Below are 24,705 nucleotides of genomic sequence, written 5' to 3' on the forward strand. Positions count from 1 at the left end.
GGCCACACACTCCATGATTTTATTTATAAGACATTATAGTGATAGAGAACAGATAAGTGGTTGTCAGGGATCAAGTTCAAGGAGAGCTGAGGGTGGTGGTGGTGGTTGTGGACCATAAATGAATAGCAAGAGTGAAATTAGTGTGGTAATGGACAGTTCTATATCTAACTTCTTCTGTTTTCAAGTTGCTTAAGATTTATTAGGGAGGTAGACTTACACAACACTCTCCAAAAAGGTAATTCAGAAGCATAATAAAAAGTGATTTAGAAGAAGGAACAGTAATTCTAGGGCATATAGTTCAGAGAAAATGTTTCAAAAATGGTGGTATTGTGGTCAGACTTCGGAAGATGTGAGTAACCTTACTATGAGAGGAAAATGTAGAGGTGATTAAAGTTGAACAAATCCCTGATGGTGAAATACTTTTCTTGTTCTTCGGTTAATGAGTCTCAGAAAGGCCATCATTTGAGCAAGACTTTGCCTCTCTGAAATTGATTATACCATTTGAAGGAAAGTCACCAGAGTTCAGAGTCAGAATTTACATTTGACATGAATTTGTATTGAATTACATTAATGTTATTATTTACCTTGTTCTATTAAAAATAGAAATGGGATCTTGAGGTTTGAGAAACTAGAGTAATCTGGTAAGTCTGTTACAAGGTTGTGAGCCAATTTCTTGCTTTGTATAAGAAAAATAAAAGAAGAAACATTGTCAACATATCAAAAAATTCATATTACAAGTATGTGGCCAAGTTCCCCATCAGTAAAGTATTGCTAGACTCTATTCCTGCTTGGAATTGATCTTGGTATTTCAGATAAAATAATGAAATGTATCATAATTAATCTGATTAGCACCTAGCTCTAGTATTAGGACATTTTTCTGGACCCTAGAGGCCTCCAATGCAGGATTCTCCTCCTAAAAATAAACTTTTTAAGGCTTCTAGAGCCATCAATTATTTAGCCTACATCTTTTATGTCTATCTTCCTTTACTGAATATTAAGTTTGTGAGATTTAGATGAGTTGTAACATTATATCATTACTATATTAAAAATTTTAAAGTATAACTCACTCATCATGTTACTACCCTGACACAACTAATTTTATTTTTTATATGACTTCAATTTTTATTTTATACAAATGTTTTATAAAGTCATATAATTGTTTTAATATTTGTACATATTTGGGATCACATAGTTCTACCAGTTTCATTTTCTTCTCATCACACAACATTATATCACGCGTATTTTTCCATATTACCACCTGGTTTTCATGGTGACCATTATTCCCCATCAATACGTACACATCAAATTAATGAATGCTAGTTTTGAGAGAAGAATGTCTCCAGGGGCCAGCAGCTTGTAGATTTGCCAGCAGGGCAGGGCAGTATTATGGGACTGGCTCTGGATTTTCCAACGATCATCTCTCTTAGAGAGCACAGAAGAAGGATACCAGCCTGCATCAGAACACTTGATCAGATTTACAAACTTGCTCAGCGTCTTTTGTTGTCATCTTCTAATCCATTTTCTATGTAGCAGCAAAAGTGATATTTACAAAAATATGGTGATCAGGCTTCCCTTAGGTAAAAATATTTTTGTGGCTTTCCACTGCTTTTAAGATGAAGGAAGAAAATCCTTAATGTTTAGAGACTATCTAGCCTTGTACTTTCTGCTTCCATCTTTAGCTTAACCTTTCATTGTCAGTTTCCTATCCGTCAGTTTTTCACGGAATGTTCAAACCCCTCAAAGAACACAAAGCCTATTAAGGGGGCATTACATGCTAAACAAGCCTTCCTATGATTATAAAATGATATTGATCTATAGATGCTGCACAATTTATTTCTGCTGCAATGAGGACGACTTTATACATGTATCCTATTATGGGTTCAAGAATTCATTTACCCAGATAGCCAGGGATAAGATTATAAGAGGTGATGACTTCTCTAGAAGAATCTTTGGGGACTTTTTGAATTTCTGATGTTGAAAATACCTAAAAAAGTAAAAATGTCTAGTACATCTTCAGGATACCCAAGAAAATTTTATAAAGAAGTTACAGGCCTGCCTCCTAATCCCACACTCTATCCATTGCCCTAGCGACCCATACAAATAAAATGACCATAGAAGTTTCCATATAGGACCTTAATGGAATTTCACTGTTCCTTTGAAATTTCAGACATTTCTATACTTCATCGTATACACTAAATATTATAATTTAATTAGAGTTAAATACCAAATAGAATAGCAACTTATTTGTCTTTTTGCCCAATCTGCCTCATTGTTTATAAGGACCTGTAGATGGTCCCATGCAAAGATGTCTCTAAACGTAAATAACACTAACACAATGAACTTGGAAAACAAACTTCATTATGCTTCTCCCTCGGGGTGCTGGAGGACAACCTCATTGTTGGTCAGTATTTTTCCTAAAGTTCTTTATGGGCTTGGAAGCAACTTTTGACTGAAAAGTGAATGCAATGCATAGCATTTAGGAATATGCCTTCATTAAAGCTATGATTTCACTGTACATCCGTTGAGGGGCATCAAGGCCCCAGACAAAATCAAAGTGGTTCCAATCGGGCAATAGCCTAAAGTAACGAAGACTCTTGATTTGAGGCAGTATCCTGGCCACATCCTGGGGTGTTACAAGGACGTCATGTCCACCAGCCCAAATAGCAGTAGGCACTTTCATGGCAGTCAGGTCATATATAGGGGGATGAATCTGTGGGAGAGAAAGCAAGGGCGTTCGTGAGAGGAAGCTCCTCAAAGCAATAACTACAAAGGCTGCTAAATAAATAAGGACTATGACCATAGTTCTGTTAGGTACCAAGAGACATAGGAAGAAAACATACAATGGTCTCTGCCTTCAAGAAGTTTGCAAAAGAGGGCACAAGGCAAGATAGCTAAACAAGTATTTGTATACAAAGTATGATATATTAAATGTCATAAACACTCCCAAAATAAAATGAAAGTAAAGACAAAAAATTATTTCTACCTGAAGGCTTCATAAAAAGAGGGGTCATGTGAAATGATTCTTGAGGGAAGGTTGCATTTTGACAGGCAGAAATGGGGGTGGGTGGGAAGCAGAAAGAATTTGTAGGCTGTGATCAGGAATGGCAAGCTTTCCAATGTACCTGGGGAAAAGAATATGTAAAGGAAGATGGTAGGATATAAACTTGGAGGCAGATAATCAAGGTCTGAACGTCAGGCTAGGAAATTTGAACATGTTTTGAAAGTTAGGGGGACAAGGAAGGGTCATTTCTCAGAGGTCTGTCTTCAAACTATTATGACAGCATTTTGAAAAACTAACAAGACTGGTCCAGTACCCTCCAATCATGCTGTGATCAGTGCAAGCCAAGAACTCTTAACTGGAAGAAATTGTATTGCTGTGTAGAATCTGAACCCAAACACACTGAGGCCACCCAGCAAGGTAGTAACTAGTCTAACCTGTGCTAACATTAGGGCACAACCTGTTGGATAGTTTAAGCTTCCTGTAAACATTTGTAACCACTGCTCCCATCACCTCCCACCTCTCACCACCTGCTGCTGCTGCTATCTGTCCTTACTTGTGGGCTTCTCCATGCTGCACCAATGGCTGACTTTTTCTACACCCTTTTTTGAGTGTAGTTTGTTATTTTGTAATTGAACGTTCATTTCAAAAGCAGAAAAAACAACAAATATTAAAGCAAGGAAAGGTATCACTGAAAAAAAAAAAATAGTTTGAAGGTAAGTCCTGAAATAAATCTAGACAAGCAGTAGAAATGCTCCAAATTGAAGCTATGGGTATGGCTGACTTCTCCAAGGAAGAAAGAGAGTTTTGAAGAATCCATGGGGAATGCTAATCATTTCAGAGTGGTGGGAAGAGGAGTAGTCAGTGCCTGGGACAAAGGGAGCAATCACAAACAGAAGGAAAAATCAGAGATCATTGTGTTATGGAAGTCCAAGTCAGGGGACTGAGTAGCAAGGAGACTGTGGTAACTAACATAACACACTTCAAAAGGTGAAAATAGACCATTGAATTTGGCAATTAAAAGCCATGGGTGACTTTAAATAGGGTAGCTACAATAAAAAGATGAAGACCTAAACTACGTTTTACAAGATTGAGGAGTGACTGGAAGAAGCTCTCTTCAATATTGAAAATATGTTAATTAGAACAGAGTGACCTAACGATAACTTGATAGAATTGATGGTCTTGCTTGATTTTCATAAGGGACAGGAGAAGGGATCCAGGAAGAAGGGACAGTGAGAAGAGATGGGATCAAGGGCACAGAACTGGGATAACTTAAAAAATAAGAGGACCGTCATTTTCTGATAGAGAAAGGAAGGAGAGAATCAAGAAGATAGAGACAGTTTGAGGTAGGTAAGAGAAAAGAAGAAATTTCATTCATGCGACAAATAGATATTGAGGGTCTGGTAATTTTCATGTACTTTTCCAGGTGAGAAAACACTAGTGAACAAAACAGTGAGAAATCCCTAGTGTCATGGAGTTTACATGGGTTAATCCTCTTACACTCAATAAAACATAGAGTGAGAACAGAGATGGTGCTGCAAACTGGAGGAGAGGGCAAACTGTTGAGACTAGCTTTTTTGGAGGGAATGTGATAAAAATTGCCATCAAATGAGATGAATTCACAAAATAGAACTGACTTGGAGCATCAATTTTATCAAGTAGGACCAGCTAACAGCAGACAAATTCCAAGGATATTAACACTCTCGCGTACTTTAGAACTTGACTATAATGATCTTGAGTGTGTGTGTGTATATTGTTTCATTCTCTTGTAAATGTAAACAAATTATAAATATAACATGTTTATTAAAAATAATGGAAAAAAACAGACATGTAAAGTCCAAAATGAGAGTCCCTTCCTGTTTCATGTCCATCATGAAGCAGTACTTCTTTTCTTCTTTCTTCTCCCCTCTGAAGATAAGCACTTTAACATTTATTGTTTCTTTTCTAGTCCTTTTTTTAGCATTTGCAAATACATGCCTTTGTGTCTATAGTCTGAGGAGCAGAAAAAACTTTTAGGGGTGATAGAAACATCCTATATTTAGATTGTGGTGTGGTTACACAAATAAATATATTTGTCAAAAGTCATTGAATGGGACACATAAAGTTAGTACATGTTATTGTATGTAAAAATCACATCTTAAACTGATTTTTAAAAATAAAGAAAATATACACAGTCTATCTCTTGTAGTGGTTTTAAGGATTAGTAGAACTATTCCTGTAACCAGCCAATTCATTATTGAGAAATTGGCTGGTCTGATTGACTGTTTTGATCCTCAGAAACAACTTATTAATAATTGATCTATGATTGTGCCAGTAAATAGCTTAAAATATGTTAACCTAGGAAAACACTGAAAACGATTTAATTTAATGTGCTTAGTTCATACTTATAAACCAAGTCCCTGGCTGTGAGAACAGAAAGGTGGTGACAGGATTAACTAAAAGTACAGTGCTAAATGAGTCTACAGATTTTTATGTCATAAAGCTATATGGAAAAAGATGCCTTATGACCCAAGTCTTCAATATTGGGTGATACTTATTCAACTTTCATGTGGAATTCTAATTTTTCTGTTGGTATTAAAAAGTATATGTTCATTTATGCTGTAAATATTTTTATGAAACAATTTCTATCATGCAGCCATTAAAAATGTTTTTGGCAGGGCAGTGGCTCACGCCTGTAATCCCAGCACTTTGGGAGTCTGAGGCGGGTGGATCACTAGGTCAGGAGTTTGACACCAGTCTGGCCAATATGGTGAAACTCTGTCTCTACTAAAAAATACAAAAATTAGCCAGGTGTGTTGGTGTGTGCATGTAGTCCCAGCTATTCAGGAGGCTGAGGCAGGAGAATCGCTTGAACCCGGGAGGCGGAGGTTACAGTGAGCCAAGATTGTGCCACTGACTCCAGCCTGGGTGACAGAGTGATACTCTGTCTCAAAAAGAAAAAAAAATTAAAAAGATCCCTCAGTAACACTGGTCATCTCTTACTATAGCTTAAGTAAAATAGATTAAAAGTTGTATAAAAGTAATATAATACAGTGAAAATTGGACAAAATACACCAGAATGTTAGTACATCTAGTTATCTCCAGATGGAAGGATTACACATGATCTAATTTCCTTTATATATGACTCTTTTATTTATAAATTTTCTGAAATAAATGCAAATTAAAATTAAACGTTTTTAAAATCAAAAGTTCTATCAGTTAAATGCCACCAAATGACAGGTAGGATTCTTTCCACACTCAAATAATTTTTTTTTTTTTTTTTTTTGGAGACGGAGTTTCGCTCTTGTTACCCAGGCTGGAGTGCAATGGCGTGATCTCGGCTCACCGCAACCTCCGCTTCCTGGGTTCAGGCAGTTCTCCTGCCTCAGCCTCCTAATTTTTTATTATACTTTCTCGAATTCACCATTCTGGGGTTACTGTAAATAGCTCACCTGATTGTAATGTTTCATATTATCGGCTTCATTTCCCCAGTCATAAGCTCTGAATTCATCAGATCGGTAAAGCTGAAACAAATGTGTTTTAGAAAAAGAATAGTTAGGGTTAGACTCAGGATCGCTAACAGCAAATTTTAGAAAAATAGTGCATGCTAGGAAGAAAATAGGGCTCCTGGATCACCAGAAAAATGTAAATACCATTTTACAATTATGACAAGTGGGGCTCAACAGAAAGACAAGCAATAACGCCCCCTTGGTTTAAAGAAAAAGTTCATGGAAAGCCAAGCCTCATTAGAAAGAAGTTAAATCCCAGATACTTCCCTCTGGAGAAGTCTCAGTTCTCCTGAGGCTTCCCTAATTTACCTCTTGGTTCAGTTCAGGGCCTATTTTACAAACTCTGATTTAAGAAGGTATTCATTTATGTCATCTACTTGGTCTATACCATAAAATACTTTCTCTTAAATTCCAGAGAAATCAAGGCATAAAGATGGCAGCAAGGACAAACTGGAAGCAAACTCTTAAGATTTTTAAGGTAGGCCTGTTAACAGGGTCAATTCTGTTTTTTAAATATAATGGAAATAAGAATTGAAATGGTTTTTTCATGATTAAGACTCTACCTGTTTTATATGCAGAATGTTCTGTATTGATGAACCAGTGGGAGCATGAGACATATACACATCCATTCGACTCTAAAGGAAATAAAACTCATATTACAGCAACAATCGCCAAACAAAATAAATTTTGCCTTTCAGAATCAGAGAAAAATGATGCACAGAATTAGCAAACAAAACTAGGGATTTGAAAATAATGAGGTAGAATTATCTAGATAAATATGCCATTTATATCAATACTTCAATGTGAGTGAACCATAAACTGACTAATGGAATGGGTTGCTTGACAGCAAATGTGCACTAGCTCCGAATCTGTAGGATAATTTGCTTATTTTGAGGTAGAAGGAACAGTAATAGTCATCATGGATCAAAGTAACTAGGAAAGGTTCTATGTGCAAGTGTGGGGGTGATGCATGCTTGCACACTCAGGTGCACTGTCACAGATTAGATCAAAAAACCAGAGTTCAGGCCCTGTTGTTCTTAATGATCCACTTTGTGAACTTGGCCACCACATTTAACATCTTTGAGTTTCTATTTTTTCATCTATTAAATGAACATATTAAAAGTCATACTACCAATTTACTAGTCTTTTATGGGAATAAAATAAGATATTGCAAATGTAAAGCTAAAAGCCATTTTTCCCAAAGGTTATTTCAATCTTTGTAAACATTATGGAGATAAAAATTATAAAATAGTAATCATAATTCTATGTCTTAAAAAATAATTAATCTAATTAAGGGAAACTATTACAAATCTTTACTTTTGAACAAGCCAACTTGAACAATGGTTTTTTTATGGTTTTCAGTCTAACACAATTTAGCTTCTTAGAGAATGGGGTAGAGAACAGCTATCTTGGGACTGCCTTCACTGTAACAACCTCATTGGCTGCTATTTGGAATACAGTAGAGACAATTATTCAACCACACCAGTCTGCAGATGTGAACCCTTCTTCCTCCTTCTTCTTGAATTCTTAATAAGAGAAAACCAACAGGTGATAAAACAGGACTGCTGCTTCTTCATAAAGAGGGGTTCCCATCTCCGTTCCATCCTGTCCTGTTATTTTCCAGGTTAAGTGGTGAGTTTTATTTCAAACAAAAGTCACCCACAAAGAAAGGAATATGTGAAATAAGATCAAGGCTTATATGTGCTTCTCTCCTTTTTCAGGATTTTATTTTTAATGCAATATATTCAAATGAAATAAATTCAAATTAACTGTAGTAAGTTATGGCTGATTGAAAACACATAAGAAACTACTACCCACTATAAAACATCTGTTTTCCTAAATTTCACCAGGGAATGGAAGAATGAAGCTGCCTATTCACTTCCCCAGTCTTCACATTCAAGTTTTGTTGAGTACTTAATCTTCTATGTATAGCAGACATCTACCCTCATGGTTCAACATAAATTATAGGCTTTTTAAAATTTTATTTCTGTGAAGAACGCCATTGGTATTTTGATAGGAATAGCATTGAATCTGTAGATTGTTTTGGATAGTATGTACATTTTAACAATATTGATTCTTGCAATCCGTGAATGTGGAATACCTTTCCATTTTTTAATGTCATTATTAATTTCTTTCATTGGTGTTTTATACTTTTCATTGTAGAAATCTTTCAATTCTTTGGTATGGTTTATTCCTAGATATTTTATCTTATGTGTAGCTATTGTAAATGGGATTACTTTCTTTTTTTCTTTCTTGATTTTTTTTTAAAGATTATTTGCTGTTGGCACATAGAAATGCTGCTGAATTTTATATGTTGATTTTTTATCCTGCAAATTTAATGAATTTGTTTTTCAGTTCTAGCATGTGTTTTGTTGGAGTCTTTATGTTTTTCTAAATATAAAATTCTGAGCAAAAAGAACAAAGCTGGAGGCATCACATGACCTGCCTTCAAATTATGATACCAAGCTGTAGTAATCAAAACAGCATAATACTGGCATAAAAACAGGCACATAGAAAATGGAACAGAATAAAGAACCCAGAAATAAATCCATACATTTATAGTCAACTAATTTTCAACAAAGCCACCAAGAACCTACATTGGGGAAAGGACAATTTCCTCAAGAAATTATGCTAGGAAAACTAAATATCCATATGCAGAAAATGAAATTAGATCTCTATCTCTTGCTATATACAATAATAAAATAAAAATGGGTTAAAGACAAATTTAAGACCTGAAACTATGAAACTACTAAAAAATTAACTTTGCAAAAACACTCCAGGATATTGGTCTGGGCCAATTTGAGGTAAGCCCTCAAATGCACAGGCAACCAAAGCAAAGATGAACAAATTAGATTACATCAAGCAGAAAAGCTTCTGCAAAGCAAAGAAAACCATCAAAAAAGTGAAGTAATAACCTGTTGAATTGGAGAAAATATTTGTAAAATACTCATTTGACAAGGGATTAGTAACCAGAATATATAAAGAGCTCATACAACTCAATTGCAAAAAAAAAAAAATCTGATTAAAAAATGGGCAAAAATCTGAATAGACATTTCTCAAAAGAAGACATACAAATGGCCAAGAGGTACATTAAAATCATGTTCAGCATTACTAATCATTACAGACATGCAAACCAAAACTACAATAGAATACCATCTAATTCCAGTTAAAATAGCTTTTATCAAAAAGATAGGCAATAATGGATGCTGGCAAGGATGTGGAGAAAAGAGAACCCTTGCACAGACTGTTGATAGGAATGTAAATTAGTACAGATACTATGGGGAAGCGTATGGGTGATCCTCAAAAAACTAAAAGTAGAACTACCACATGACCCAGCAATTCTAGTGCTAGGTATATAGCCAAAAAAAAAAGGAAATCAATACGTGGAAGAGACATCTGTAACCCCATGTTTATTACAGCACTATTCACAATAACCAAGATATGGAATCAACCTAAGTGTCCATCAAGAGATGAGTGGATAAATAAAATGTGGTATATATATATATACAGTGGAATACTATTCAGCCATAAAAAGAATGAAATCATGTCATTTGCAATAATGTGGATGAAACTGGAGAACATTATATTTAGTAAAATAAGCCAGGTACAAAAAGACAAATACTGCATGTTCTCACTCGTATATGGGAGTTAAAAAAACAAAACAAAACTGACCTTATGGAGATAGAGAGTAGAATGATGGTTACCAGAGGCTGGGAGAGGTAGTCGGGTATGGGAAGGATAAAGAGGCATTGGTAAATGGGCACAAAAATACAGTTAGAAGGAACAAAATCTAGCATGCACAATAGGATGACTACAGTTAACAATAATTCATTGTATATTTCAAAATACCTAGAAGAGTCAAATTAGAATGTCTCTAACAAAAAGAAATGATAAATGCTTGAGGTGATGAATATCCCAATTACTCTGATTTGGTCATTTCACATTGTGTGCTTGTATTAAAATATCACATGTACCCCATAAATATGTACAACTATTATATACCCATAAACATTTTTTAAAAGCAAAAAAAAAATCTGTCTGCCTTTAAAAGTTTGGAATACCATTTGAATTTATACGGTATATAGATATATCAAAATGAGTCAAAGGAAAGCTGGAATTTCTTAAGGTATCAAATGGCCCTATAACTATCACACATACCTGATTCATATTTTTCTGATTGAAACCAGCCCATAAGGACATAAATTCTCTACATAACAACCAGAGTATCTTATTGTTGCAGATTTTGGTAGAAGGTATCTTCTTTTTCTTATCTTCTAAAAAGAAACCTTTGGTACCAAAAAAAGCCTGTGAAGGTAAATAATAATTATCTTTAAATGAGATAAAATATTTGAAAACTACCCATATGACAAGGGATTAGTAACCAGAATATGTAAGGAGCTCAAGTCAATAGCAAAAACAACAATATGCCCAAATAGCAATAGCAAAAAAAAACAAAAATCAAGAATCATCTTCAGAATTCTCGACATATCCTTCATTCTAGAAATGAGCCATGCTTTGGGGATCTATTTGTACTAGCTGATTCAGTCAAGGAGACCAAATTATTGAGGAAAAGTGACTTAGGAATCTATCTCCAAATGAGGAAGATTATCAAATATTATTTACAAGGAGATTGCAATAAAGGCCCTCAACCCCAAATTCACATCTCCACAGTGACATTTCCCTGTATTCTGCCCAATCAGTGCTTACCAACATTTATTTCTCATTAATTGGTAAGAAAGGCAAAACAGTTTCTTCTTAAGGTCAAATACTACCTTGAATATGAGTGACAATTGGGGTTTTCCTTATTACCCATGCGCACATTGCATTCGAGTATTGTCTCAGATTAGCTAGTTATCAGGCTGAAAAGTAGAGAATGGTGAACCAAAGGGAAGGAACCATTTAACAGAAAAGATATGATATTGTCACAAAGATGGCACAATTGAAGTAGCAGGAATATTGACAGTGGGAAATGTGAAACTGAGGTAAGCCAGGAACATTATTTGCTTTATCACTGACCTATGTAGAAAGAGCAACACATAAAATGGATACATGTATTTACAAATAGATGTATCTATCTATGATTTTAATTTAACAAATTAGTTTGTTCACTCTGCCCAAATATAGAAAGCATTAAAAGATAACAGGTATCAACACATTTTGAAATAAACTAGAAAAGCTCTTGAAGAAAGAAGTTACAGCATTTGTGCTCTCAGTAAACAATACAATAAAACTATTGTCAGACCAATGATTAGGCCCTATGGAAATTCTTCTTTGTGTTAGCTCACAAATAATTTTTTTCCATTTCTACCACTCCACCCCAAACCAAGGGCTCATTTTCTTATATATGAATTATTTTGGTATTCTAACTGGTCACCTTGACTTCAATTTTGGCCCAAATCCATTTTATCCATCATCCCAAATTCAAAGGCCAATCTGAATTTGATTAAATGCTATGTTCATTGTGGCAATGACCTTTTTAGAGAAACAAAAGCAAAGAGAGAACAAAACAAAACAACCCTTTAATAGATAAAATTCCAAATCTACAATTGGCAACCAAATGACTTTTTCAACTCTTGAAAAATAACCAATAAATATTTGAATTAATACTTGATCTGTAATATATTAAGACTTTGGAATCTTAGCTTTAGTAAATTAGGACAAGTTCCCATATTGGAAGGAGTATAATAGGTTTTTCTAATGTCAAAGTTGGACACATCAATGATTATAGGTAACAGTGTCTTTCACTTGGGCAATGTGAATTCATTGTCCTGCCTGACTAAATGGAAAAAAATACCTGCAAAAACAACAAAAATCTTTGTTGTCATATAGCACTCAGCTCAGCTAGAAATTCTGACATATACTAAGCTCTGCTAATGACCTCATGTAGTAAATTGTTTTACAGAAACTGTAGATACTACGGCACAGACATGCGCACACATGGGGACACACAGACCCAAGCACATGCCCACAGAGTCTAAGTTCTATAGATTTTATCTAAATTTCCTACTCTTACTTTACTGTAGATTTGAAAATAATAAGGATTTATGATCCAAAATGAGATCCTTAGGTACATTTTGGTGAAAGGAGCCTACCTTGATTATGGAATTTGGAAGTAGAAAAAAACTGGTAAAAATGCTGGTGGGATATTTGAATGAGATCACAGGACCCAAGGCAAAATTCATTTTGATTCTTTGTGCCAGTTCAGGCATGGTGGAAAAGGCTACAAACCCTGAGAGAACAGGAGACAAGACAATCTTGTAAAAATAAATACTTATGTAATGTTTCTAACAAAAGTGGGGCTCTGCTTAGTCAGTTTTCCTTCTATTGCAATCATATTGGGGATGGACTAGAAGTCTTCTGAATTATTCTGCAAAGATAATCTGCCTTTAGTCCTCTCTGCTCTCAAGCCTCCGATTTTATTTTTTTCTATTTATGGACAATTTGACCTGGTTGGGGGAAATGGAGTCGCTGGCAAGGGAAAGGTGTGGGTTAAGCTGCCAGAGTAGCTACTGCTGTGTGAATTGAAAGCATCCTTACCTCCCAAGCATGGAGTAAATGCTAGCAACATTCTCATTTCATCCCTAACTCTGAGATGCCAGAATGAATCACAGAACTTCCAGAAGCAAATAATCAGTTCACAGGAGGTAAATTGATTTCTTTCTCCAGCATCACCCAGTTATTCCAACAGGTTTTCTTTCTCACTATGGAATGAAATTTCACTGCTCCCAGTGCCTTGCTGGATGTTTATCAACCCTCCAAACTCTTTCCTGGTTCCAAAAAGAAAGGGGTTATCCCTAGTGTCCTCAATGACCCAGTAAGGACCAGGCATCTCCACCTGCTTTGCTCTTTCAGCAGTACCATTGCACCCCTTTGTATCTCTGTGAGGATGGAGATCAGCACGATACTGGGTAAGCTAGAAGGAATATCCATACAATTTGGTTACCAGAAGTCCCTTCCTGGGCTTCCACTGGTGTGTGTGTGTGTGTAAACACTTGTTGAAACATTAAAACTGTCTTGGCCAGAAAAAGAGGAACTGAAATAATTGACTGAACAATTGATAAAAAGACTCTGAATCAGGAATACTACTTTCCCAGAGGGTGTTTGGAAATATGTGGAGATGAGATTTTTGGGGGTCACACTGCAGAGCCCTGTTAACATTTAATGGGTTGGAACCTAAATGTCCTACAAAGACCCCTCACTTATGCTCCTTACATAACAGAAATTTCTCTGTCCAAAATGCAAACAACATTCACTGACAAACTTGATGCCCTAAATGTAACACAGAGAACAAATAATCAAATTCTCTGTGTTTTCTTTGCAGATCCGTCCAAGTCCTACCCACTTTTCCAAAACCAACTAAAGTTAGTACTTCTCTATACCATTTTTCCATAATCCTTATACATACCATTGGTGAAGTCAGATACACCTGGTTTGAATCTGTGTTATGAACTTGTGTTTCTTCTTCTATAAGATGGAGATAATAATAGTCGGGTTGTTTTGAAGATCAGAGAGAGATACTGTGGGAAAGGTCCTGAACACAGGACCATACACATAACAAATGCTCAATAAGTGTTAGATATTATAGTATAATTATTTGCCTATTAGTGGCATTTGGTGATCTCCTATGAGTTTTTGGATAATTTTCTAGTATATGCTGTCTGATGCTAACTGCCTAGTTGAAGCTTCGAAAGTGCCTATCAATATAAAGTACTAATTAATATTTACTGATGATAGTGGATAATGAAAATATTTCCCTAAATTAAGATATTACATTTTCATGTAATTTATTTCCCTAAAATTGGAAACTTTAGTGGAAGTTCAATTACAAATTTAAAGCTTTTATTAGTATGGGTTCCTTTGAACTTTTATTTGGAACTAGATTATTGATTTCTTTCCAAACTCTCTGAGCAATTATTAAGAATTAAATTGTCAACTTAAAAAACCTTCAAAATTTCTACATAGTGCTTACATTTACTTTCTATTTAACAAATATGAAATCACACACTAAATACATAAGCTCAATTGATTTGTTATAGTAAGCTTTGTGTGCCAACCCACAAACAAATATAATCACGTCTTTTCCACATGTTCAAATATAAGTATAAGCGCCTTCCTTTTATTTTTTAAAAAATCCCATTTGGATTGTGAGAAAGAGATGATTGATGCAAATTTATTATGTTTCAGCCATATTTTATGGCATTAAACTTTACTTTTTCATCTCAGAGGGACTCTAGAAACTTACTCTGCATAATTATTTCTTTGAATTTGGAACACATGTTATTCCTGGGAAATTGCATCACCATTGCCAGTACGCTGCTGTGACCAGAGACCGAGGAAAGGTTTGTCCTACATATAGTCTCTGCCCTGCAGGCTCACAGCTGCTTAGAGTACTAGGGTTATTCCCAGCAGAGGACAGAGAATTGAGGGCACTATAAGTAGCAGTTACTTTATTCTAACATAAAGGTGAACTCTTGTAAGACTCTGAGAACATTGACCCTCAAAAACATACCTATTGTAGTGCCAAGTGAATGTCCAATGAAATACAATTTCTCCTGACCAGTTTTATTTATAATGAAGTCTGTTATTCCTGGGAGATCATATTTGGCCATTTCATCAAAACTGTAAAATAAAACAGGGGCTTTTATAAATACTTGCAAGTATAAGTTTAAAACTCAGAGCACTTGTTCACTTCTTTTTTACACACAGAATTCTATGCTGTTTACTTAGATTCAGTGTGTATCTTACTTATCCAATTAAATGCAGGCTATTGAAGCTTTTTGTTTTTCTGCATATATACATTTTACTTCCTCATGAGAGGAGCAATTTCAAGATTGTGTATGCTGTTTGAATTCAACCTTATGATTCCTCCTCTTCCTTCCCTTCTCTTGCTTCTCTTTGCCCTCCCTTTCCCCATCTAGTTTGTGTGCTTCTACTTCTGACTCCCCCATGGGGCTTCACAATTCTTAGTGTCATTTAATACCCATCTTTGGAAACAGGACTGTTATAAATCATGCTTCTACCATTTATGAGCTTTGCAACTCTTGCAAAGTTACTGAAATGCTCTGAGCCTATGTTTTCTATTTGAGAAATCAACAGGGTAGTGCCTGGTTTTCAGGGCTGCTAAGAGGGTTTAATAGTATGAAAGAAATGACTCTGGCTACTAGCAGGCACTAATTAAGATGATGTGAGTAGTAGTGTTCCTGTCCACATAGATATATGGATATATATTTAATATATACCAGCATTCCCAGTATTTTGTTCTTCAGACAGGAGGAACAAAAAGGCCTATATAACATTTAATCAAAGCAGGTATTCCATAAACTAGAAGCCTGTTTTTTAAAAGAACATATGAGGAAATCTATAGATTGGGACTTCCAAGAATAGGAGAATTGTTGTGATGCTCCCAAAGACCAGTGATACAATATTTCCTGATGCTTGCCCCTGCCCAGGAACCATAACATTCTACTCTGTTCCACCATTCTTCTCAAACCTTCAGTGGGTACTGAATATTTTATTAATGTGATAGGAATACACACTGTTCTAGCAGCAGGTTTACAAACCAACAGGGAGCTTAGGCCTGAAGAGAGGAAGTCTACTGCAGGCATCAGCCTGTCCTCTGGTGACAGCAGAAAACTTTTCCCTTAAAATAAACAATTAAGATATCAAAAAGATTCTACTCCATTGCCCATTTACAAGGTTTTTTAAAACCTAATCTTGGAGTTTTCCTGAAAATGATACTATGTGAGATCTCAATCACAGTTTCTGTAAATCAGTACAGTCCTGATCCAAACCATCCTTGCACAGTTGATTACCCAGGAGAAAAGACTTGTAATATCACTAAAATGAACATAAGCTTTGTGAAGTCAGGATTTGGTCTGTTCTCTGTTTGAGTGTTCAGAGACTAGAACGATGCATACAGTAGTCACTCAGTAAACACTGGCTGAAAGAATGTACACATTGGTCATGATAATTTCCTGAGCTGTCTCCCTCTTTGGACATACTTTTAATGCATAGAATTGATAGAGTTGGATGTTAAAATGATCTTGTTGAAATGCCATACTTTGCCTGTGAGAGAATCAGTGAAAATCAAAGCTTCTTGCTGTTTCCCTCTTTTGAAATGTTAACAGAAACTGCAAGGAGCTATATGACTTCAAGGGTCAAAGATGATTATTAATAGCATCCATGTTATTTTTTTAAAAATTACTTCCAACTTCCCCCTTGAGTTTTCTTAGCTAGTATTTACCTAAAGGCCCAGAATTTCTCATCTGTCTCTGAGAGTGTTTTGTGTCTTCTTGACCAAGTGTTTCCCCGACTGTTTCCCATCCATACATCGTAACCTGCATCTGCTAGGAGGAATCCAAGGCTTCCATTGGCATAATTTTCAAGCCAGTAGGCATTGTCTGCAAACAGGGCATGCTGCATATACACAACTGGACGGGGACCTGTGGGGAGAGGGGGTAGGATGAGACAGGGAGAGAGAGAGAGAAAGAGAAAGAGAGAGTAACTTCTGGTAAATAGAGCATGTCAGAAACATTACAGAAACACACACACATACACACATGGTAAAACAAAAACTGTTTTCACTTTTCCCTTGTTAGTAGTATACAGCATTATAATCATGTAACTTCAGTTTATTGAGCACATACTTTGTACCTAGGTGCTATGTTGATCTATTTATATATATTAGCTTACTAAATTCTTACAACTATTCTATAAACTCTATTTTGAGAATCCTCATTTCATAGATGTGGAAACCAAACCTTATGTAGTTAAGTAATTTTCCCAGAGTGACGCCCAGATAAGAAGGCACAGAGCAGGGACTCAAACCCACTTCTTTTTTATGTCAAATCCTGTACTGGTAACTGCTCTGCCCTATGTATTTGTATATACAAACTTCCTGGGTGTGGTTTACAAAGACGTGAAATTTATCATGCTTACTCAAGTCCTATAGCTCTTCCAGGGAGGAAGAAGAGGTGAGTAAATGGATACTGATCGGTTCCTCACCAAACTTCTATTCAAATCCCCATCCTCTGCCCAGTGGAGAGCATTCAAAAACTACAATAGCATACTCAGCTCAATGTCCTTCTGCCAACTTCCAGATTCCTGAGGAAGAGAAGGTATTCAGGGAGATGCAAAGAACCGGGGCAGAAGGTCAAGTAAGGCACTATAATTTAATGACTAAGAGCACAGGCTCTGGAGCCAGGATGCCTGGGCTTAAATTCTGGTCTATCAGCTTGCTATATGTGTACTTCAGGCCTCTTAACATAACCAGTTGTGCCTTAATTTCATCATTTGTGAAATGGTGACTATTAGTGGTACCCATCTCATATTGTTTATGAGAGATTTAACTGATTTAAAATATTTAGAACATTACATCTAATAAATGATCTTTAATTCTAAGTCTTTCCAAAATTATCTCTCCTTAAGCAAAACCTTTCCCATAAAAGTTTTCTCCTTTTATATTTCATAGCTCCCTCACACCTGTACCTGGGATTGCCAGATTTAGCAAAAAATAAAAACAAAAATAAGCAAAAAGATCCAGGATGCTCTACGAAATTTGGATTTAAGATAAATAGTGAATAACTTTTTAGTATATCTTAAAATGAGACTTATACAAAAATTATTTGTTGCTTATCTGACCTTCAAATTTAACTGGGTGTTTCATATTTTAACTAGTAAAACTATTCATATCATTCTCATTTTTTATTCTGAAACTGGAGATATAAGAGGGAGAGAATGTCAAACATGACCTCAGCTGCTGCTTAATGTGTATGATGGGAGAAAAGTTGCAAAATGAACATGGTAAGCAGCTGCCAATAAATTATTTGCTATTGAGCCATTGTAGATATTTTGCTTATTCTTATCTTTTATTCTTCAGAGGCTTTGCAGTTAAATTTTCCATTTTAAGGAGTGTCATTCCCCTGCTATGGCATGGCTGGATCCTCATGCTAGAATTCAAGCCTTATTGACACCATACTCTTTCATTCCATGAACGAGTGTGTCCCTTTGATCAAAGTGTACGTGAATGTTAAGGTTTTCAATCCTGGAAAACTTTTCAGAAATGCCATTGTCATTTAACTAGATTTTATTTTTACCCTTCAGAGGGAGGCCCCTTCATTTTAGTGGGGGCAGAAGAGGTTCTTCTTGGGTGCCCCGCAGTCAATTTCATACAACCCAGCAAATTTCCTCCTAACAATGAAGAGATTCATTTTCCTGGGACAAAGCAATTTTCCACATGATAAATCAGTAATGAGCTGACAAAATGTAGGCTCCACCTTTCTGTTTACACCCTAACAAGTATGTCTGGTCACAGTTAGCAAGATCAGTCTTGCTCTTTGTATTTTTAGGTTCTTGTCTGTCTTCAGAGAATTATCAGGAAAAGAGTAAGCCTTCCTGTTAACTATTTAAAGACTAATCCAACAATTCAAACCAATTTTGATAAACTCTATTGAAGCATATCTAGCACTAAATTATTCCTGAAAAGGAGAAGATCAATGCCATCCTGCTTTTCAGGAGAGACATAGCTTGTACCTGGGCTCCTAGCATGTCTTCGCCCATAGGGAATTCTGTTGACAAGCAGTATGTACCCATCTTCAGTGGTGACTTCATACTCTTCACTGGGATAGCCATTGTAGATGATTATTTCACTCTGCCCAGTAAAAATACAGTCATTAGCTGAACTTCTCCAAAGGATATCAAAAGGAATTAAAGCATCTGTTGTGTGCTTATTTGGGTGAATTATCTGAAATTTTTATCACCAGGAAACTGTAAAATTAATTTAATAAATAAAGTCTTAATACGAAATAAGTAGAATGTTTAAAAATATCTACTACTGGCAAATATTTTGGGGGGTAGGGGGAACATTTAGCATTGACTCATTCTTTTTGACAAAGCTACATTCTCAAGTCAGTTGTCTTTTGAGACTTCTCTTGGTTTAAAAGTAATAGAACTATAGATCAGTAGAAGGAAATCATATATATCAACAAATACCTTAATATTCTTAAAATATAAATTCAAAAGTAGAGGTTCTATCTATCTACATAGAGAGCAGAATAGCAAAATTTTGGTTTTCATTACTAGAAAGTATTAGTTTTTCACCCAAAGGAGTACATCTACCTAGCTTGACTCTTACAAAGGTTAAAAACCATCTACATTTTTATCTGTTTTATCAGAGATTTTCTGTTATAACATAACCTTTCATAACCTCACAATCCATTAATCTTGATTTATTTGATGTTCTTCAAAGTTTTCCATGACTTACAGTATTCATCCACACCTCAGGATTCACTTCATTTTCCAAATCAACTAATCCACCAGCATTTAAGGTTCCAGAAATCAAACAAGTTGTGGTCAAAAACAGCCACATAGTAGAAATTCCTGGAATAAAATATTTAATATTCACAGATTATCAATGCTGATTAATGAAATATCAATGTTGATTAATGAAATAAAATGATTAATGAAATTATTAACAATTAATGAAAACTTGAATAGCACTGAAAGCAGATAATGTATAAATGGGAATAAATATAATGAACTAACTTGGAGCACTAGTAATCTATGTTTCCATATAGAAGTTGTCTTGATCATAATCCAGTTTTTAAAATGAAATAAATTTAATCAGATATGGAGGTATTTTATTTTAATCAAGGTTGAATCGCTTTAAGTCTTTGTTTGCCTACAATTTGCCAAAACATCTAAAGATTCAGAGGACAAGTTTTCATACCATGGGCAAGTGAAAAGTGGAGTTATCTCCTAGTTAAGCCTAGTATCCCACAAAATAAACAAGAAAAATGGATAAATAAAACTTTAACCAAACAAAAAAGCTTATGATTCATTTCTAGTGATGTGACAATTTATCTTGTGGCACACAAATGCAAATTTTGCATATCTCAATGTACAGTCTCACTTCCTTGCTATAGTTTAAAAGTATGTCTGTTCAAAGATAGACCAACGCTATAACACTACAGCATGCTCATCATATAAGTGCTGCAGTCAAATGGCCTAAATTTGAAGTCCAGCCTCACCACAAAAGAAGATGCCTAACCTCAGGCAAGTATTTTAGTAGCTTTGTCTCTTGGTTTACTTGTTAGTAAAATTAGGACAACAATGTTACCTATCTCATAGGGTTATAGTGAGGATTAAGTCATATAATACATAACATTTAGTACAGTGTAAGTTCTTAATAAATGCTTTCACTATTTTTATAAAAGTGAATGAGCGAGTAATATTAGAGATAATTTAGTATTACAAATTAATATTTAACTTTTAGAAATTCAGAGTTTACTTTTGAAGCTAAATAGCTTTCCATACATTACCTATCTGGTTGAAGACAATTTTATATCTGCTAATGTTATATAACTTTTCTAATTGTATGAAACTAATAATAACCAATATCTACTGAGTGCTTCTCTTATAGTAAGCATTGCTCTAAATAGTTCACATGTTATTTAAGTTCCAAAAAACTCCATAAAGTTGGTATTATTATTATCTTCATTTTATCAATGAAAAAAACAAAGGATTAGAGAGATTTAAGACCTGCTCAAGGTCACAGAGCCAACAGGTGACAGATCTAAAATGGACATTCAGGCAGCCTCACTGCAGAGCTCTTGCACCTGACTGCCACTTCCAACTTGCCTCTTGGTTATGACAGATCTTTATCTTACCTAGTTAGATGAGCTTCACCTGCTCCCAAGGACTCCTTATTGATGAGGAACTTCTGAACTTTTGCTTTTGACATCAGGCTGAAGAGTAAGAGATGGTTACAGTGACAGTTAGAAGCTAGAGAGATGAGAATCAAGAAGCTTGTGAAAAAGGAGGAAGCTTTAGACTGAGACACACACCCAAGGCGTGTCCCTGACACACCAAATGCCACAATGAACTTGCAAGTTGGGAAATAGTGGTCTACATGATGCCAAATAACCAGTTTGACAGAATCCTTCATGTTTCCACTGAGTGTCTGTCATTGTTGGGAGGACTTAGCAACATTTTCAAACCAGTGTGTCAAACAGGGAAGTAGAACATACTCAAGATCTTAATGGACAATCAGAGATAATAGTATCTCCCTTCCCTATTTGATCCTTCATGATCAAATGGAATAACATATATTAAGGAACTAGTGTCATACGTGCAGTGTGTAGGGATATGTGTGATTGTAACTCAGTTGAGAAGATGAGGCAACCCTGACTTCTGGATCCTGAAACCAGAAGGAGTTTGGAACTAGCAGTATGGCAGAGGAAACTAGCTTACATGCCAAAGGGATTTGTCTTGCTGTCAACTTTGGCACAGTCACCTCTGTTTAAGGCAGTGGTTAAAGGCAGGAATGGAGGCCTGAAGAGATAATGACAGTTTAGCTCTAAGCACCACATGAAATACCAGATAATAGAGGCACATGTGCCTCAGTTTTCTACTTCACTTTGTATGCCTATGGAGCTTAAGCAGCAACTGAATCTCTTTCATCTCCTAGCATGAAGAAGGGTGGGGAAAACTAAGCTGCTACCCAGAATAATATAGGAGTTTCAGTTCTATTAGTTTGGATTTATCTTCAAATCCTTTCAAAAAATGATATTTTATGTTGTCCAAATCCTAAAATCTGTTCTTAGGAGTGAGAAATTTCAAGCCAATTAAACAAATGTGGAGTAAAAGGAAGTGCTCAGCTTGTTAGAACAGGGAAAAGTTAGGCGCCACTTCTTAATCCTTTAGTCTTGATGAAAGCCTCAGCATCTTTTGCCCTGATTGATGGTGTATGATGGCATAGGTATATGGATTTTCCTGGAATCTCTCATGGTTTCTAACTTTAAAAATAATCTTTTCTAACAAAACCTTAATGGACTCTTTAAAAGTTCTAGGAAGCACAATGTTGTTATTAATAATATTAATTTGTTGCCTTAATATGGAAATAGCACAAATACAATTCAACTTCTCATATCTTTACAGATCATAGACTAGCTCAAATCTTAAAAGAATTTCTACATCATTGATTTATATTCCTTCCTCAACTTTGAATTATTTGAATAATCAGGAAAATTCTTGTAATTCTTTTGTTTGTACAGAAAAAAAGTCATGTCAAAAAGATGAAGCTGAAGTTTCTCATAATGCTCCATCACTCTCCCTATATAAGCTTGCTACTTTAATAAGTAGTCAATATATTATTGAATATTATGTTTTTCTATATTATGTATTTTCTAATATTCAATAATACATTCCATATTATATATTTTCTATATAACAGTATGTAGAAAATACATGTTATATTTCTATTATATATTTCAATACTCATACTGAAATTAATTTAAATGAAAAAATTGAAACTTGTTCCTTGGCCCTGTGGAATACAAAATGGTACCCCCTACTCTCTAGAAGCTCAAATTTTTCCTGTTTTTTTTTTTTTTTTTTTTTTTAAATAAAATTAGATTATAGTAGATCTAGAAAGGGTTAACCTTTCAGGAGGCTTGTGGTATTTTTGCAGTCTTGGTCCAACAATCATATTACAGCCTAAGCAAACTGCTTAATGATGGCTGCCCATTGAATTATGAAGATGGCAAAAAATACGTGGTTGAACATAGATCCTTGACTTTGGGATTGATCTGTAAAAATGATTACTATTTCCCTTCCAATGTTCTAATTCAAAACATATTTACTATTAGAGTGTGGTTATTTTTTTGTTTTTTGGATTGCTTCTTTCTCCCCAAAGGCTGCTATTTCAAATTTTCTCGTGACAATAACTAAAAGTTTAAAAGGTTAGGCTATAACCAGCAAAATAGAAACTAGTGAGAATTTTGAAAAATAAGTAATTTGAACTTCGCACTTTGGAGACAAATTTCACCCTACAGTAAAAGACTGTGGATGAACAAGAACCTGGATTTTGTCTCTTGCTCACTAGATAATTTATTTTGCATCCTAAAATTCAAACAGTATGTAATAGAACCATAAGTGTGCATAAGCGTATATGTTTATGTATGTAAAATTATTAATTAGTACTCTTTGGCTTAAGAGAAAATACTTTAATTATATTTTAATATTTTACCTCTTTACCCATAAAGCAAAGTTGGCAATATTCATAATTTCTACAAGAAACAGTATTGTTATTGAAATTATGTGTTAGAGTAGAACATCCTTCCTTCAGTGTCAGTGAAAATGAATCTCTATTTCAGTGCCATCTATACTACATCCATCTTCAAAAACAGTAATGGCTATAATGGAGAGAAGAGAGAAATGACAATAGGTCTATCAAACATAATTAACTAAAATACTAAAGATTTTTGAAGAGGCCATAATAAGTTTATTGAACCCACATCCATCCCAACTCAAAATGTTTAAAGGAAAGATCACTTACATTTAAAGAGAAGTTATTACCAAGAGTGCTGGCAGCTGTCCTTGATAATATCCATGTTCTGGAGTGGCAGGATCAGGACTGCCCACGTTTGTGACAAAGGTCAAATCTTTGTGAGAATGAAGGGGAAGGGCCATACCATTGAATATGAGGAAAATTATATCATTTTCCTCCTCCAGAGAAGTTTACTTACCTCACTTTCTGCTTAATATACAGCATATAGGTATGGTATTCTCTACAGCTCATTTTGTATTTGAATTTCTGTAGGAGGCATATTCAAATGTAGATTCTTTAAAAAAAAAAAAAAAAAAAGACATAGGACACTTAGCTGGACTTGTGAGTTGGATTTAGTTTTAGACTGTCCCATCCAATCTGTATGAGTAAATACATGGTGATTGGAATGTGCAAAGAGATAACGTTGGTTGTTTTGATATATGCTCCTGTTTTTTTCCTGAGTTAATATTCTATTTTGAGTTACTGATAAATCACCTTCAAATCTTGCCAGCACTCTGAAAATAGATAAATGGCTTTTAGTGTTAGAGTTTCTTGATTTCATTCCTCCTCTAATTACCATCACCATCAAACATTTTTGCTGAGTGAATGAGTGATTGAATGGATGATTCTAGAAGTCCAGAGAATGCAGCTTAGTTACTGAAAAATACTAATAATGTTATAAATAATAATAGTGAATTATTATTTATTTAATACTTAGTGTGTGTCAGGTATTTTATGTTGATATGCTACCAACTTGGCTATAAATTCCAGTAGCTCTCTTTGCTGTTAGGTGTGTTTCAAAGGAAATTTTTCTTGATTTTACCTACTAAATTTAATAGAAAACAGGAAATTCACAGGAAAACTTCAGTCTTGTCCTGTTTTTTAAATAAATT

At 35.0% G+C, this 24,705-nt stretch overlaps 2 protein-coding genes across 5 annotated transcripts in view; one reads left to right on the forward strand and one right to left on the reverse strand.

Annotated features, from left to right (window-relative positions):
• On the reverse strand, nt 1-24,071 carry LIPN (lipase family member N). Of its 2 annotated transcripts, XM_012454717.2 has the most exons (12): nt 24,012-24,071; nt 23,822-23,899; nt 21,153-21,230; nt 19,748-19,863; nt 19,018-19,135; nt 16,730-16,928; nt 14,996-15,105; nt 12,579-12,715; nt 10,645-10,791; nt 7,050-7,121; nt 6,430-6,501; nt 1-2,710 (listed from the first exon to the last, which is right to left on the reverse strand). In XM_012454717.2, the coding sequence occupies exons 4-12, from the start codon at nt 19,850-19,852 to the stop codon at nt 2,477-2,479; spliced, it is 1,194 nt and encodes a 397-aa protein (XP_012310140.1). In that variant the 5' UTR covers nt 19,853-19,863; nt 21,153-21,230; nt 23,822-23,899; nt 24,012-24,071; the 3' UTR covers nt 1-2,476. The 2 variants fall into 2 exon arrangements, with proteins under 2 accessions (XP_012310140.1, XP_012310138.1); XM_012454715.2 differs by having other exon boundaries at nt 23,822-24,059.
• The window catches only part of ANKRD22 (ankyrin repeat domain 22), a 221,210-nt gene that overhangs the window by 71,099 nt on the left and 125,406 nt on the right, over nt 1-24,705 (forward strand). For all 3 annotated transcript variants that reach the window (XM_064374126.1, XM_064374127.1, XM_064374128.1), the window contains exon 6: nt 6,902-6,964. In XM_064374126.1, coding sequence (XP_064230196.1) covers nt 6,902-6,964 — 63 coding nt within the window. The remainder of the gene's footprint in view (nt 1-6,901; nt 6,965-24,705) is intronic.

This window comes from Aotus nancymaae, unplaced genomic scaffold (assembly GCF_030222135.1).
Source record: "Aotus nancymaae isolate 86718 unplaced genomic scaffold, 86718_ANA_hifiasm-v0.15.2.pri h1tg000010l, whole genome shotgun sequence".
Lineage (NCBI taxonomy): Eukaryota > Metazoa > Chordata > Mammalia > Primates > Aotidae > Aotus > Aotus nancymaae.

Coding starts and splice junctions, on each gene's coding strand:
- LIPN (XM_012454717.2), bottom strand. CDS start 19,852: ATGTGGCTGTTTTTGACCACAACTTGTTTGATTTCTGGAACCTTAAAT. Junction 19,136..19,747: donor CTGAGGTGTGGATGAATACT/GTAAGTCATGGA, acceptor TTTACTGGGCAG/AGTGAAATAATCATCTACAA. Junction 6,502..7,049: donor ACATTCTGCATATAAAACAG/GTAGAGTCTTAA, acceptor CATTTGTTTCAG/CTTTACCGATCTGATGAATT.